Below are 16,209 nucleotides of genomic sequence, written 5' to 3'. Positions count from 1 at the left end.
ATTAACATTTTCATTTTCATCTTTACAGTGTCAGAGAGTGAGAGTGCAAAAGGAAGTGCTGACTGCCTTCCTAAGCTCAGTTACCAAAATTCTTCCAGTATCGTTCGCCTCACTGGTACAAGTAACAACAGTGCTGATAAAATATCAGGAGAAAGCATGGGTAAGTTGAATAGTACGCTTGTGTTATGTGCAGAATAAATTGTATCTGTATAACTAGTGAATACTTATTTTTTTAATAGTCTTAATTCTCCAAGGAGATTTTAAAAAATATTTTGTGCAGCCTCTCATGGCATAGCTTAGTAAATTGAGTTCTATATTTTATAACATGCTGTGTTCAAGCTTGTATTATAGCAAGGCATAGGGGTAAACCTCCAGCTTGTATACTATCTTTTGAGTTTAGACTGTTGGGACTTTTTGGAAGGGGAAAGTGACATCAGAAGAGGTGATGAGTCTGAGGGTACCATACACCTAGTTAAGTTTCAAATGAAGTATATGGCTTATTAGTTTTCATATTATTCCTGTTTTTCCAGAGGCAAGAGGATAGTCCTTCAGATAGTTTAAGTAACAATACCCAATAATTTTTCTTTTCAAGGTCTTCTTATATATTATTTTATATTTATTAATATAGAAATGCTTGTATCAAGGGGGATATTAACACTATTTTAAAGATGAGAAAACTAAAGCATACTTCAGTGATTGGCAGGTCACATAAATTATCAATAGTTAATAGAAAAGTCAGATTAGAAGTAGAATAATATTTGGCCTCAAAGTTTTTTACCAGACCATTTTTAGGGGATTAAATAGACATAAGATTTGGAGTTTTCAGTGTTAATAGTGTGATTACCTAATAAATTTTTTTGTATTAGCTTACTTTTGCATGATGATGTAATATAAAAAATATTGAAGAACATGTGCTGTCAAGGCTGAAATATCTCTGTTTTTTGCTGCAATGGTGTTTGTTTTTTTTGCAACACAGTTAGATATGCCTCTAGCTCAGGGAAAGGCAAACTAAGGCCCAAGGACCAAATTTGCCCTGAAGCCTATTATTATACTAGCCTGCAAGCTAACCAAGCTACGATGGTTTTTATAGTTTTAAATTGTCAGAAAATAATCAAAGGAGACTAATATTGTGGGACACATGAAAATTTTATGAAATTCAAACATCAGTTTTCATAAATACAGTTGTGGGAACACAGACATGCTCATTCATTTACGTATCATCTGTGGCTGTTTTTGCATTGCAACAGCAGAGTTGTGACAGAGACCACATGGCCTGCAAAGACTACAATATTTACTCTTTAGCCCTTGACAGAAAAAGTTTGCAGAACCCTACTCTATCTATCAAACAAACAAAAGAAAGTTAGATCACCTATAACTCTTATTTTGCATTTCTTTCTTAGATAATTGTTATAACATAAACATTAAAAAATTTTTCCTCAATGTCATAGAGTTGTTTCACAACCATTTAGTACTTTGTAACTAATTTTCTAATTATAACTCTTAATAACTTGCCTTTGATCTTTATTTTATTGTTCTTTCATTGCTGTCTGTTCATGCTTGCCCTCCTCTTAAGATCTGTGTTTAATTTTTTTATTTAAATATGATTGTACACCATCCTTTGATCTTGACATTTTGTCAGAATAATAAGCATATGCTGAACAAGTGAATTTTATAAAAGTGTAGAGTAGATTTATTTGGTGTGAAGTAAAGTTATTAGTTTATCCTTGATGCTTTTGGCTTGAAAACTCTCATCTATTAAGTACTATGGGTTTATTACTGCTGCCAAAGACCATACATGGGATATATAGGAATACTTATTATATACTTGTACATACTAGGATTTAAAGCATTTTTTGGGTTTATTTATGTTTTGCAGTACAATATATGAATATTTTATTTGTATCATTGAACACCCTCGTGTGTTTGTGTGTAAATATATACATATATGGGAGTATAATAAACAAAGATATGTTTTAATGTTTGATTGGATATTGAAATAAAATCATCACCCTATCTTTTTTTTTTTTTTTTTTTGGAGACAGAGTCTTACTCTGGTGCCCAGGCTGTAGTGCAGTGGCACGATCTTGGCTCACTGCAACCTCTGCTTCCTGGGTTCAAGCAATTCTCATGTCTCAGCCTCCCTAGTAGATGGGATTACAGGCATGCACCACCACGCCTGGCTAATTTTTGTATTTTTAGTAGAGACGTGGTTTCACCACCACGCCTGGCTAATTTTTGTATTTTTAGTAGAGACGGGGTTTCACCATGTTGGCCAAGCTGGTCTCAAATTCCCAACCTCAGGCAACTCAGGCAATCCACCTGCCTCGGCCTTCCAAAATGTTGGGATTACAGGCGTGAGCCTCTGCTCCAGCCCTCATGATTATCTTGAGAATTTAATATTTTAATAAATACATATTGAATTACTGAGTGTTCAACCACAGAGAAGTTTAATTTTGAGATGTTTCTCTAAGCCTAATTCTGGTTTTAGTGTGCCTTTACTTTTTATCCTTAGCTACCCATAATATAATATTTTAATATTATAATATAATGTATTACATTCCAGGTTGGTTTGTTGGCTGCAGTTACTGCCTAATAGAGAGTATTCATTCAGTAAATATTCTTTTAGATTCTACTATATGTCAGGTGCTACTGGGGGTATATTATAATAAGAAACAAAAAATAAACATGGATCCTGCCTTCATGGAGAAAGCAGGTAGAAGGGATGGGAAGACATTAATCAAGTAAATGTGAAAGTATTCTTAGATTAGATACTATGAAAAAGGACAGTAAGTTGCTATGAGAACATATAATAGATATGTCTTGGGTTTCAGGTTGTTAGTCAGGGAAGACTTCCTTCAGCATATCATTTTTGAGCTTAAATTTCAAATATGAGTGGGAAATAAATGAGGGTAGGGGTCAAAAAGGAGGAATTGAGAGGGTGCATTCCAAGCAGAAGGAAGCATGTATAAAAAGGCTGTATGGTAGAAAGGAATCCCACAAAGTGTTCAAAGATATGAGAAGAGGCTAGTATATCAGCTGGGCATACTTTCAGCTTTAAGTCTCAGAATATGTGATTAACAGTGCTTGAAGAAGTTGCAGTTTATTTTTCTCAAACAGGAAATTCAGAGGTAAGCACTTGCTCTAAATGTTGGCTCAGGGGCTTTGCCATCAGTTCTTTTGACCTAACCATGATTACAGTATAGCCACTGGTAACTCCCCATATCACCTATTCGATCAAGGCAAAAAGAATGGGAAGAGAAACACCAGCCATATCTATTTCTTTTGTCAGGAAATAATTTTTCCAAAAACCCTCAAAAACTATACTTTAATATCACTGGCCAGAATTATGTCATAGAGCCACCTAGCCCAAGGAAGTTAAATAGTTTGGAGTCTTTGTGTTAGAGGCATGCAGCATCCAGCCTAGCATGTGTAATTTAGCATGTGTGTAAACTTAGGATCAGGCAAACTTTTTTGTAAAAGGCCGAATAGTAAGTATTTCAAGCCTTGCAGGGCACATAGAATCTCTGTTACCTATTCTTCTGGGTGCATGATTTTTGCAACCCTTTGCAAATGTAGAAACCATTTGAGACTGTACAAAAACAGGCCTCAGGCTAGATTTGGCTCATTGGTATAGTTTGCAAACCTCTGGTAAAGTCTGATAGCCAACTTGGTCTTCAGGTCATAGCATATCACTGACTTTGCAAAGGAACCCTTGCACTTCTATTTAAATGCAATTCCAGAGTATTATCTTTTAGTTACAAGATTCCTCCAGGTCTTTAGTAATATTTAACCTGTCAAGCCGAAAATTTCCCAGAATATCAGAAGAAAGTGTGTTCTTGATTTCCTGTGTCCTCAATCATAAGCTGATGAAAAAAAGAATAAACTTTGCCTCTCTGATATGTCATTTTTCTTGTTAACGGTATATGCTTATTAAGTAATATTAGATGTAGGCTTTTATAACCTCTAGTATCCACTCTTATCTCTTGCCCTGCCATTTGCATGCATCACATGACAAGAAAAGGCACATTTTCAATACTTGTCTGGCTACAGAGAGCTAATTCTGTGGATAAAGCATGTAAGAAGAATAGTTGATGATGCTATACCTAGACTAATGCTTTAGAGGACTCCCACATATAGTAAGAACAATTAAAGTGATCAGAGATCTAGATTTCTGCTTTTAGTATTGTCATCTAAGTAATTTGGTAGAAAGCAGTGAACAGTATTTCCAAATAATGTGAAGTGGCCATTAACATTTGACTGGTATAAATGTGCAATCAATATGTTAAGCAAGGGTAAAATTATTTGGCCCCATTTATAGTTATAAGGACTTGGAGTTTTTAAAAATAACCTTTATTTATGGATAAAGTTAACATACTTCTATTTTGTTTCATGTTTTGGATGTTTTTTCTTTTTTCATTTTAATAAGCAGAAGATTCACAATTTTGGCTGGGCATGGTGGCTCAAGCCTATAATCCTAGCACTTTGGGAAGCCAAAGCAGAAGAATTTCTTGAGCCCAAGAGTTCAAGACCAACTTGGGCAACATAGTGAGACCCTGTGTCTAGCAAATTATAAAAATTAAAAAAAAAGGAAGACTCAGAATCTCAAGGTCATCTAGTATAACCACAATTGTAAAACCATTGTAATTTATTTAGTGGAATTAATATAAATTCATTATTAAATATAAATCTTAATTGATAACATTTTTAAAAAGCAGTACATCCTGATGTCTAGGAGCATACCCTTTATAATTGGACAAATCTGAATTTGAATCCCAGTTCTGTCTCTTAAGGACTGGGTAACTCTGAGCTAGATAATCTCTCTGAGTGTTCCTTTTTTCTCAACCCATAAGGATATTGGAATGTTTACAGTAGGAAATATAAGTAAAGTGTCTAGTATAGTATCTGTCAAATAGCAGACACTCAGTGAGTGCTTGCTATTATCATTTTCATCACTAGAATTTTAAATATTTAAGATGACTTATATTTGCTATTATATTTTCATGGCTAAAAGCACTTTACTTGTTTTTCAGAAAGCACACCTGAGCTGCTCTTAATATCATCTCTTGAGGATACAAATGAAACACGAAACATTCAAAGTAGATGCTTCAGGAAAAGACATAAAAGTGACAATGAAACTAATTTGCAGCAGCAAGTGGTCTGGGGAAATAGAAACCGTAATCTTAGTGGAGGGGTACTGATGGGATTTATGCTCAATAGAATTAACCAGGAAGCAACCCCTGGAGATATAGTTGAAAAATTGGGAGCTGATGCAAAAATTCTTTCAAATGTTATCTCAAAAAGCACAAGACCAAATACTCTTGATATTGGGAAGCCACCTTTAAGATCAAAAAGAGACAGTCTAGAAAAGGAATCTAGTGATGATGATACACCTTTTGATGGTTCTAACTATTTAGCAGATAAAGTGGATTCTCCTGTTATTTTTGACTTAGAAGACTTAGACAGTGAAACAGATGGATCAAAAGCAGGATGTGTTGCTACACAAAATCCCAAGAGGATTCAACGTATGAACAGCAGCTTTTCAGTAAAACCTTTTGAAAAAACTGATGTCGCAACAGGATTTGATCCCCTCTCTCTTTTGGTTGCTGAGACTGAACAGCAGCAAAAAGAAGAAGAGGAGGAGGATGAAGATGATAGCAAAAGCATTTCAACACCATCTGCTAGGCGTGATTTAGCTGAAGAAATCGTGATGTATATGAATAACATGAGCAGTCCTTTGACAAGTCGTACACCAAGCATTGATTTACAACGGGCATGGGATGATAAATTAAATAAGAAAAGTCCACCATTGGTCAAGGCATGCAGAAGATCTAGTCTGCCTCCTAATTCTCCTAAGCCAGTGAGACTTACCAAATCTAAAAGTTACACAAAAAGTGAGGAGAAACCAAGGGATAGACTTTGGTCTTCTCCAGCCTTCTCACCTACTTGCCCATTTAGGGAAGAATCTCAGGATACATTAACCCACTCATCACCTTCATTTAACTTAGATACACTACTAGTACCTAAACTAGATGTTCTAAGAAACAGTATGTTCACTGCTGGAAAAGGAGTTGCAGAGAAAGCAAGCAAATGGTATTCAAGATTCACCATGTACACCACATCATCTAAGGTAAGTTTGGTTAGTATTTGCTACTTTTAATGTCACACACACACACCCATCACCACCAAAAGCCCCTTACTTGTTTTAACTATTCTTCTAAACATAGCTTTATAAAAAGGACTCATGGGGTATGTAAGTTTTGTAAGTATCAGAATTGGAACTGAAATAATAACTTAAAAGAAAAGAAAACTTACTAAGGTTGTATTTGTAGTTCAGTTTTGAAAGACAGTGATTTGTAGCTGGAGTAAGAATTAGTGTTACATGAAAGTACTTACTGAATTTCAGTATTTCCTTCAATATGCAGATTTTTTTTCCAGATAATGTGTCCAATATGCCCTCAAAAATTACCAGTCAGGCATATGATTTGCCCTTCTGGTTAGGATGGAGTAACTTATGATAGACTTACATACCTTCCCCTAAGAGCTAAAAGCTAGATGAAATAGAGAAAGTATCTGTTTAAAGTCATCAGAGAACTGCTGAAGTAACTAGAAAGCAGAGAGGCAGGATTCTAGAGAGGTGAGCTGAAGTTCTAGAGCCACTTTCTCCCTGAGGGGATTTGCTAATTATGGGCATGAAGCCCTAGGTTGTAAATCTAGGCTTTCCCTTATCAGAACTTTTGGGACCTTGTGGGTTAGAGAGACAAAATTGAAGACTTTAAGGGCCTCAAATACACTGAATATTTTCTTCCTTGAAGACATTTTCCAAATACTTGATACTGCATGAGAAGGGTAAGTAGAACGTCTGTGAGAAATCAAGTTCTCAGAAGTTTCATGGTACTGGAATCATAATAGCTAGATTCAGGAGCTGCCAGAGGGAGGAGGGCCTCAGTTGGAATACTTACAGAGGTATGACTTAGGACCATTGGCAAACCAGAGGTAGACTAAGCCTGACCAAAATTGCAACCTAGTCTTGACTCAGGTTATCTGTGATTTGGTTAAAATAATCAGCTTTTACTCCATCAACAGAGAAAAGATTGTACCTTTTCTGGAGAAATAAAACATCATCTAGAATCCTTACAGTTTTTAATATACAATGTCTATCACTCAATTAAAAATAGCTATGCCAAGAGACAGGAACATAGCAAAAAAACAAAGAAAGCAAATAATGGAAAGGGACCCTCAAGTGATCCAGATGTTTGAATTAACAAGGGACTTTGAAATAATTATAATATGTTCAAGAATATAAAGGAAAAGGTATAAAAAATAACTGTAAAGATGGAAGATTTCACTAGATAATTGGAATGTATTAAAAATAATCAAACCTAAATTTTAGAACTGAAAATGAAATAAAAAGCAAAAATCTTGAGCCAGAGAAAAGAGATGCATTACCTGCAAAGGAGCAGTGGTCTTCTGAAGAGAAACTATGGTCAGAAGACACTGGAAAGATATCTTTAAAGTGCTGAAAGAAAATAACTGTCAACCTATTTTTCTGTACTCAACAAAAATATTCTTTAGGAATTGGGGTGAGAATACTGGTTCCACTGTGGTAACGTAAGGCCACCACAGCCCATCCTTCCCACTGATTACAACTTAAAAACCAGACAAAATATAAAAAACAATTAAGGACTCTGAAAAATAAATAAAAGCAGGCAGTTTCTGGGGAGAGACCAACACAGAAGTGAGTTTATCATTTTCTTTCCTCATGCATCTTTGCCCCAAGGGCAGTCACATCATGGCATGGCACCTCTGGCAGATAAACTTCAAGAGAAACGCCATATTTCCTGAACAGAGAAGCCTGAGAAAGAGGCCTCTTTGTGCAGAAAGTTTGAGGGGAATCCCATACAAGTTTCACCCTACCCCTTGACCTGCACAGTCATGGGACAGATGCAAACTGGAATAAAAAAGGCTTAAGTAACTGAACCGCAAGTTCACTGCCTACAAAAAGTGAAACACAAATTACAGTCTGAATATAACTCAAGTGTTTGCCTGCTGAGACAAGAGCATCAACAATCTCGAAAGTATTATAACAGTACCCAGGCTACATAACATAATATTCAGTGTCCAAGATAAAATCCAAAATTACTTGGTATAAAGGACCAGGAAAATGTGACCAGTTCTCAAAGAAAAGACAACTCCAGAATGACTCAGATGTTGGAAGTATCAGGGAAAAACTTTAAAGCAGCTTCCATAGGTTCCTTTAGGTAAAGGAAAACACATTTGAAATAAATTAAAATAAATTCTAGCAAGAAATAGAATGTATTAAAACAAATTTTATAACTGAAATATATAATATCCAATATAAACTGATTGAATGGGTTGAATAACAGAATGGAGATGACAATGAAAAGTAAGTAAACTTAAAGATACAGTAATAGAAATTAGAAGAAGAGAGAAAAGATTTTTATAAAAATAAACAGCCTCAGGGACTTGTGTGACAATATCAAAAGGAAGAAATGAAATATGGATAACTGGAGTTCCAGAAGACTTGAAGAGAGAGATTCTGTTAGAAAAGATATTTGAAGATTTGAAAAAATAATGGCTGAAACCTCCAAAATTGGTAAAAGATACAGATTTATAGATACAAGAGACTCAGCAAATTACAGACAGAATAAACTCAAAACCACACCTGCACACATCAAAAGTAAACTGTTAAAAATCAGAGATATTCACCTGCTAACAAGAAAATGGCTGCTAAAAAAAATTAAAATACACTGAAAGCTATTAACAAAAAATTATACATTACCTACGGAGCCATAAAGATTTGAATGTACCCATGCACTTTTCATCATAATCCTTGGAAGAATTTAGTGGAATGGTACTTTTAACGCATTGAAAGAAAAGACCTGTCAACTCAGAATTCTATATCCAGTGAAAATATTCTTCAGGGGTGAAGGTGAAATAAAGACATTTTCAGATAAAAGAATTCATGAGCAATGGGATTGCTCTATGAGATATGCTGAAGGAAGTTATTTAAACTGAAGAAAAATGATACCAAAGAGAAACCTGCATCTTCAGGAATAAAATAAATGCAAAATAAATGGTAAATAGCTGGTTATTAGAAAAGATTACTTTTTTGCCTCCTAAACTGAAAAAAAAACAAAAAACAAGAAAAACCTATAATTGTCCAAAACAAAAATAGTAACATTATCTCATGGAATTTTCAATATGCGTAGATGTTTGACAGTAGTGAACATCAGTAGTAAAGGAACTTACACCACAGACCTTCATTATAGTTATATTATTAAATATGAAATGATATAAAACTAACTCCAAGTAGACTTTAAATGATTAGATATGTATATTATAATCCCTGGAACACTGAGTTAAAAAATACAGTGAGATGTAGCCAAAAAGCCAATAAAAATATTCAAATAGTCTTACAGAGAACAGGAAATCTTAAAGAGGCCAAGAAAGGGGGAACAGAGAAATAGACTAGATCTAACCATATGAATAATTAAATGATAACAATCTAAACACCTCAATTAAAAGGCACATGTTAGGCTAGGCATAGTGGCTCATGCTTGTAATCTCAGCTCTCTGGAAGGCCAAGCCAGGAGGATTGCTTGAAGCCAGGAGTTTGAAACCAGCCTGGGCAACATAGCAAGACCCTGTCTGTACGGTTTTTTTTTTTTTAATTTTAACTAGCTGGCCATGGTGGCACATACCTATGTAGTCCTAGCTACTCAGGAGGCTGAGGCAGGTGTGTTGCTTGAACCCAGAAGTTCAAGGCTGTAGTGAGCTATGATTGTGCCACTGCACTCCAACCTGGGCAACAGACTGATTTCATAATGTTGAGGAGTTGGATGTTATGATGTGTTCCTGTAGTTCCAGCTAGTCAGGAGGTTGAGGTTGGAGGTCCAGGAGTTCTAGGCCAACCAGGGCAGCATAGCAAGACTCTGTCTCTGAAAAATATTGGTTATAAGAAACAGTTCTGAAAAATATTGATTATAAGAAACAGTTCATCAAGAAGACACAATAATTATCCATGTATATTCACTAAATCACAGAGCCGCAAAACAATGACACAATTGGTAGAATTAAGGGGAGTTCTAAATCTTAGTAGGAAATTTTAAAACTCTCAGTTGATAGAAGAGGTAACAAAAATTGGTCAAGACAAATCTCAGCAACACAATCAGCTACCTTTATATAATTGACATTTATAGAATATACACTCAACAACTACAGAATACACATTCTTTTCAAGTGTATACAGTACAGTCATCAAGATAAACTATGTTTGGCTATTTAAAAAACCTCAGTCAATTGAAAAGGATCCAAATCAAAGTACATTGTAAAGAGTTACAGAACATTACTGAGGGATTTTAAAGGAGATTTAAATAAATGTAGAGACATGCCATGTTCATGGAATTGAAGACTCGGTATTGTTAAGCTGCACCCCTCCCTACATTGGCATCTAAATATATATCAAAATTGCACCTATCAAAATTCCAGCAGGATTTTGTAGAATTTGACCATCTGATCCTAAAATTAATATAGAAAATAGAAGGACCCAGCATAGCCAAAACAATTTGGAAAAAGAAAAAGTTGGAGGACTCACACTTCCCAATTTCAAAATTTACTACAAAGCTACAGCTATTAAGACTGTGCTGCTAGCATAAACAGAGATGAATAGATGAGAGAATAAAATTTAGACTCCAGAAATAAACTCTTATGTTTATGGTTATTTAAATTTCAATAAAGATGCCAAGGCAATTCAATGGGGAAATGATAGTTTTTGTCAAAAAATGGTGCTGGGATAATTGGATATCTGCATGCAAATACAGTCAGCCTTCTGTATCTGCAAGTTCTGCTTCCATGGATTCAACCAACCACAGATTGAAAATATTAAATAAATACAAATAATACAGTATAAGAACTATTTACATAGCATTTACATTGTATTAGGTATTATAAGTAACCTAGAGATGATTTAACGTGTACAAGAGGATGTGCATAGGTTATATGCAAATACCAACCCCCTGTGGATACTGAGGGATGACTGTAGGTGAATGTAGACACTCAACTTATATACAAACATTAACACAAAATGGATAAGATGTCTAAATGTAAGAGCTAACACTATAAAAATTGTGGGCTGGCGGTGGCTCACGCCTGTAATCCCAACACTTTGGGAGGCCGAGGCAGGCGAATCACGAGGTCAGGAGATCGAGACCATCCTGGCTAACACAGTGAAACCCCATGTCTACTAAAAATACAAAAAATTAGCCGGGCATGGTGGCAGGCGCCTGTAGTCCCAGCTACTCAGGAGGCTGAGGCAGGGGAATGGTGTGACCCCAGGAGGTGGAGCTTGTGGTGAGCTGAGATTGTGCCACTGCACTCTAGCCTAGGCGACAGAGTAAGATTCGGTCAAAAAAAAAAAAAAAAATTGTGGGCCAGGCGTGGTGGCTTATGCCTGTAATCTGAGAACTTTGGGAGGCTGAAGCGGGTAGATCCACTGAGGTCAGGAGTTTGAGACCAGCCTGGCTAACATGGTGAAACCCCCGTTTCTACTAAAAATACAAAAGATTAGCCAGGCATGGTGGTGCATGCCTGTAATCCCAGCTACTTGGGAGGCTGAGGTAGGAGAATCGCTTGAACCTGGGAGGCGGAGATTGCGGTCAGCCAAGATCGCGCCATTGCACGCCAGCTTCAGCAACAAGAGCAAAACTCCGTCTCAAAAAAAAAAAAAAAGGAAGAAAATATAGGAAGAAAATATTTTAAGACCTTGAATTAAGCCAAGAATTCTTAGGTATGATACCGGAAACAGTCTATAAAAGGAAAAATTGATAAGTTAGGCATTATCAAAATTGAAGACTTTTGTGATCCCAAAATGAAAATGTAAGAAAATGAAAAGCCACAGACTGGGGAAAAGATACGCAAATTCTGTATTTAGTAAAGGGCTTGAATCCATAATATACAAACAACTCACACAGCTCAATAATAAGATGAACAACCCAAGTTAAAAATAGATCTAAACAGATATTTCACCAAAGAAGAGATACGAATGGACGAAAAGCACATGAAACACGTTCAACATAATTAGTTATTAGGCATTAATTGCATTTGAAGCCACAGTAAAATCCCATTTCACACTCACTAGAAGAATGGGTATAATCCAAAAGATGATGACAAGTGGAGGGGATGTGGAGAAATGGGAACCCTCATACTTTTTTGGTGGGAATGTAAAATAGTACAGCCACTTTGGAAAACAATTTGGCAGCTTCTTTAAAAGCTAAGCATTAATTTAACATATGACCCAGCAGTTCCACTCTAAATAATCTACCCAAGAGAAATGAAAACATAGCCTACACAAAGATTTTATGTGAATAATCATAACATTGTTCATAAAAGCTAAAAAGTGGAAACAACCCAAATTTCCGTCAACTGGAAAATAGGTAAAATGTGTTATACAGTGGAATATAATTGAGCAATACCAAAGAATGAAATACTGATACATGCCTTAAAAATTGGTGAACCTCAAATACACGTTTATTTTAAGTGGATTAAGCCAGATTTTAAAAGACCAAATATTGTATGAATCCATTGATGTGAAATGTCCAGAAAAGGCAAATCTGTAGACACAATATATTAGTGGTTGCCTGGTGTTAGGAAGGCAATGGAGATTAACTGTAAATGGGTATGAGGTATCTTACTGGGGTGGTAAAAATTTTTTAAAATTAGAAACGTTCTAAAACTTGGTAAATTTACTACAAAGATTATTGAATTGTAGACTTAATATGAGTGAATGTTATGACATGAAAATTAAGCCCCAATAAGGTTTTTTTTTAAATCAAGCATATTTTCTGACCACAATAGAATTCAATTACAAATCACTAAGAATAAGTAAGAGATCAAGAAAAACCTGAACACACTTCCAAATAATTTGAATCAAAGATAAAATCATAAAGGAAATTAGAATAATGTTTGAGTGGAATGAACAAAAATATATCAAAATTTGTGGGATACAACTAAGAGGTGCTTAGAGGTTAACTCATAGCTTTAAATGCTATAATTAGAAGTGATTTAAAATTAATGATTTATGGTTCTACCTTAAGAAACTAGAAAAAAAGAACAAAGTAAGCTCAAAGTAGGAAGAAGGAAGTAATAAACATGGAGCAAAAATCAGTAAAACTGAAAAGATGGAAAGTGTAAGAATATCAATAAAACCAAAAGCTGATTCTTTAAAAAGAACAAAATTGACACACTGCTGGCTGGACTGATCTAGAAAAAGAGAACACAATCACTGATATCAGAAAGATCCCACCTAAAGATTAAAATAAATATTTTTAAAGCCTAGCATAAGCAGGTCTCATTTTATTGCACTTGCTTTACTGCACTACACAAATGTCATGCTTTTTACAAATTGAAGGTTTGTGGCAACCCTGTGTTGAGCAAGTCAATGGGTATCATTTTCCAACAGCGTGTGCTTGCTTCATGTCTCTGTGTCACATTTTGGTAATTCTTGGAATATTTCAAACTTTTTCATTATTATATCTGTTATGGTGACTTGTGATCCATGATCCTTGATGTTATTATTGTAATAGTTTTGAGACATCATGAACTGTTCCCATATAAGATGGTAAACTTAATCGATAAATGTTGTGTAATTTCTGACTGTCCACCAAATGGCCATTCTCCTGACTCTCTCCGTCTCCTCAGGCCTTCCTATTCCTGAGACACAACAATATTGAAATCAGGCCAATTAAAATAACCCTACAGTGGCTTCTAAAGTGTTCACATGAAAGGACGAGTCACACATTTTTCACTTTAAATCAAAAGCTAGAAAAGATTAAGCTTAATGAGGAAGGCATGTCAAAAGCCAAGAAAGGCCGAAAGTGAGGTCTCCTGCACCAAACAGCCAAGTTGTGAATGCAAAGGGAAAGTTCTTGAAGGAAATTAAAAGTGACATGAGTGATAAGACAGCAAAACAGTGTTATTGCCAAAAAGGAGAAAGTTTGAGTGGTCTGGATAGATCAAATCAGCCACAATATTCCCTTAAGCTAAAGCCTAATCCAGAGCAAGGCCCTAACTCTCTTCAGTTTTATGAAGGCTGAGAAAGCTGAGGAAGCTGCAGAAGAAAAGTTTGAAGCCAGCAGAGGTTGGCTCATGAGGTTTAAAGAAAGAAGCTGTCTCTATAACATAAAAGTGAAGGATGAAGCAGCAAGTGCTAATACAGAAGATGTAGCTAATTATCCACGAGACCTATGTAAGGTCACTGATGAAGGTGGCTATACTAAACAACAGATTTTCAATGCAGATCAAACAGCCCTGTATTGGAAGAAGATGCCCATCTAGGACTTTGATGGAGAGAGAGGAGAGGTCAGTGTCCGGCTTCCAGGCTTCAAAGGACAGGCTGACTCTCTTGTTATGGGGGTAGTGTAGCTGGTGATGTTAAATTAAGCCAATGCTCATCTACCATTCTGAAAATCCTAGAATTTGCTAAAGCTACTCTCTGCCTGTGCTCTGTAAATGGAACAAAAAACCTGGATGACAGCACATCTGTTTACAGCATGGTTTACTGAATGTTTTAAACCCATTGTTGAGACCTACTGCTCAGAAAAAAAATATTTCAAATATTACTGCTCATTGACAATGCACCTAGTCACGCAAGAGCGCCAATAGAAAAGCAGTCGCCAGGTGCAGTGGCTCACACGTGTAATCCCAATGCTTTGGAAGGCTGAGGCAGGCGGATCCCTTGAGCTCAGAAATTTGAGACCAGTCTGGGCAACATGGCAAAACCCTGTCTCTACAAAAAATTAGCTGGGTGTGGTGGCACACGCCTGTGGTCCCAGCTACTCAGGAAGCGGAGGTGGGAGAATCGCTTGAATCTGGGAAGCAGAGGTTGCATTGGGCTGAGATCACTGTCTGTACTCCAGCCTGGCTGACAGAATTATACCCCCATTTCAAAAAAAAAAAAAAAAAATGTCAAGGAGTCAAGTTGAATGATGAAAAAAGAAATGTCAAGCAGATTTATTGTTTTCGTGGTAGTATTCATTTTGCAGCCCATGGATCAAGGAGTCATTTTTACTTTTAACTTAGTATTTAAGAAATGCATTTCATAAAGTTATAGCCGTAATAGATGGTGATTCCTGTGATGGATCTGGGCAAAATAAATTGAAAACCTTCTGGAAAGGATTCTCTTCTAGATGCAATTAATGGCATTCATAATTCACAGGAGGAGATCAAAATAGCAACATAACTGGAGTTTGGAAGAAATAGATTCCAGTTCTCAAGGATGATTTTGAGGGGTTCAAGACTTCAGTGGAGGAATTATGAAGATATGGTGAAAATAGCAAAAAAAAAAAACACCCTAGAATTAGAAGTGGAGCCTTGAACATGTGACTTAATTGCTGCAATCAAATAATAAAACTTGAAGGAATGAGGAGTTGCTTCTAATGGATGAGCGAAGAAAGTTGTCAAACAGCATCACATGCTACAGAGAAATCTTTCTTGAAGAGTCAATGGAGCAAACTTCATTATTATCCTCTTTTTTACCACAGCCACTCAACCTTCAGCAGCCACCACCCTATTCAGTCACCAGCCATCAATATCCAGGCAAAACCCTCAACCAGCAAAAAGATTACCACTTGCTGAAGGTTCACATGATTGTTAGCAATTTTTAGTAATAAGGTATTTTAAAATTTATGTGCATTTTTTAGACATAATGCTGTTGTACAGTAGACTTCGGTGTAATGTGAACAACTTTTATATGCACTGGGAAATAAGTTTGTGGTTTGCTTTATTGCGACATTTGTTTTGTTGAGGTGGTCTGGAACTGAACCTGCCATACCTCCAAGGTAGGTCTGTCCAGTGCCTTCATTGAAGGCACTAAATAAATGGTTATTGTTGCTATACTCAATGAAATTTAGTCTCATTAATTTTTTTGCATATAAAGAATTTAATGTCTCTCAATGTAAAATCATTCTTTTTTATAATCTACTCAAACATGCATAATCTGTATTTTAATTAGAAAAATTCAACTATTCTTATTTTTTATACTAAGTAATTCTTTTATGCATAAACAGCAACAAGACTTCTGGTTCAGGATGTTAAAATACACATTTGTATTCCCTCCTCCTCAAAATCCCATTAAAGTGACAGAAAAATAGGAGAATATAATAAATCCATCAAAGCAATGAAAGAAGAAAAGTA

The 16,209-nt window shown here is 35.8% G+C and overlaps 1 protein-coding gene across 7 annotated transcripts in view; it reads left to right on the top strand.

Moving 5' to 3' along the window:
• Positions 1 to 16,209, top strand: part of DENND4A (DENN domain containing 4A) — a 144,237-nt gene that overhangs the window by 101,141 nt on the left and 26,887 nt on the right. For all 7 annotated transcript variants that reach the window (XM_054532805.2, XM_054532803.2, XM_024232687.2 and 4 more), the window contains 2 exons: positions 29 to 160; positions 5,031 to 6,127. In XM_054532805.2, coding sequence (XP_054388780.1) covers positions 29 to 160; positions 5,031 to 6,127 — 1,229 coding nt within the window. The remainder of the gene's footprint in view (positions 1 to 28; positions 161 to 5,030; positions 6,128 to 16,209) is intronic.

Source organism: Pongo abelii, chromosome 16 (assembly GCF_028885655.2).
Source record: "Pongo abelii isolate AG06213 chromosome 16, NHGRI_mPonAbe1-v2.0_pri, whole genome shotgun sequence".
NCBI classification, from domain to species: Eukaryota; Metazoa; Chordata; class Mammalia; order Primates; family Hominidae; genus Pongo; species Pongo abelii.
Note: the sequence above shows the minus strand (reverse complement) of the source record. Positions and strands in the feature narration are given on the sequence as shown.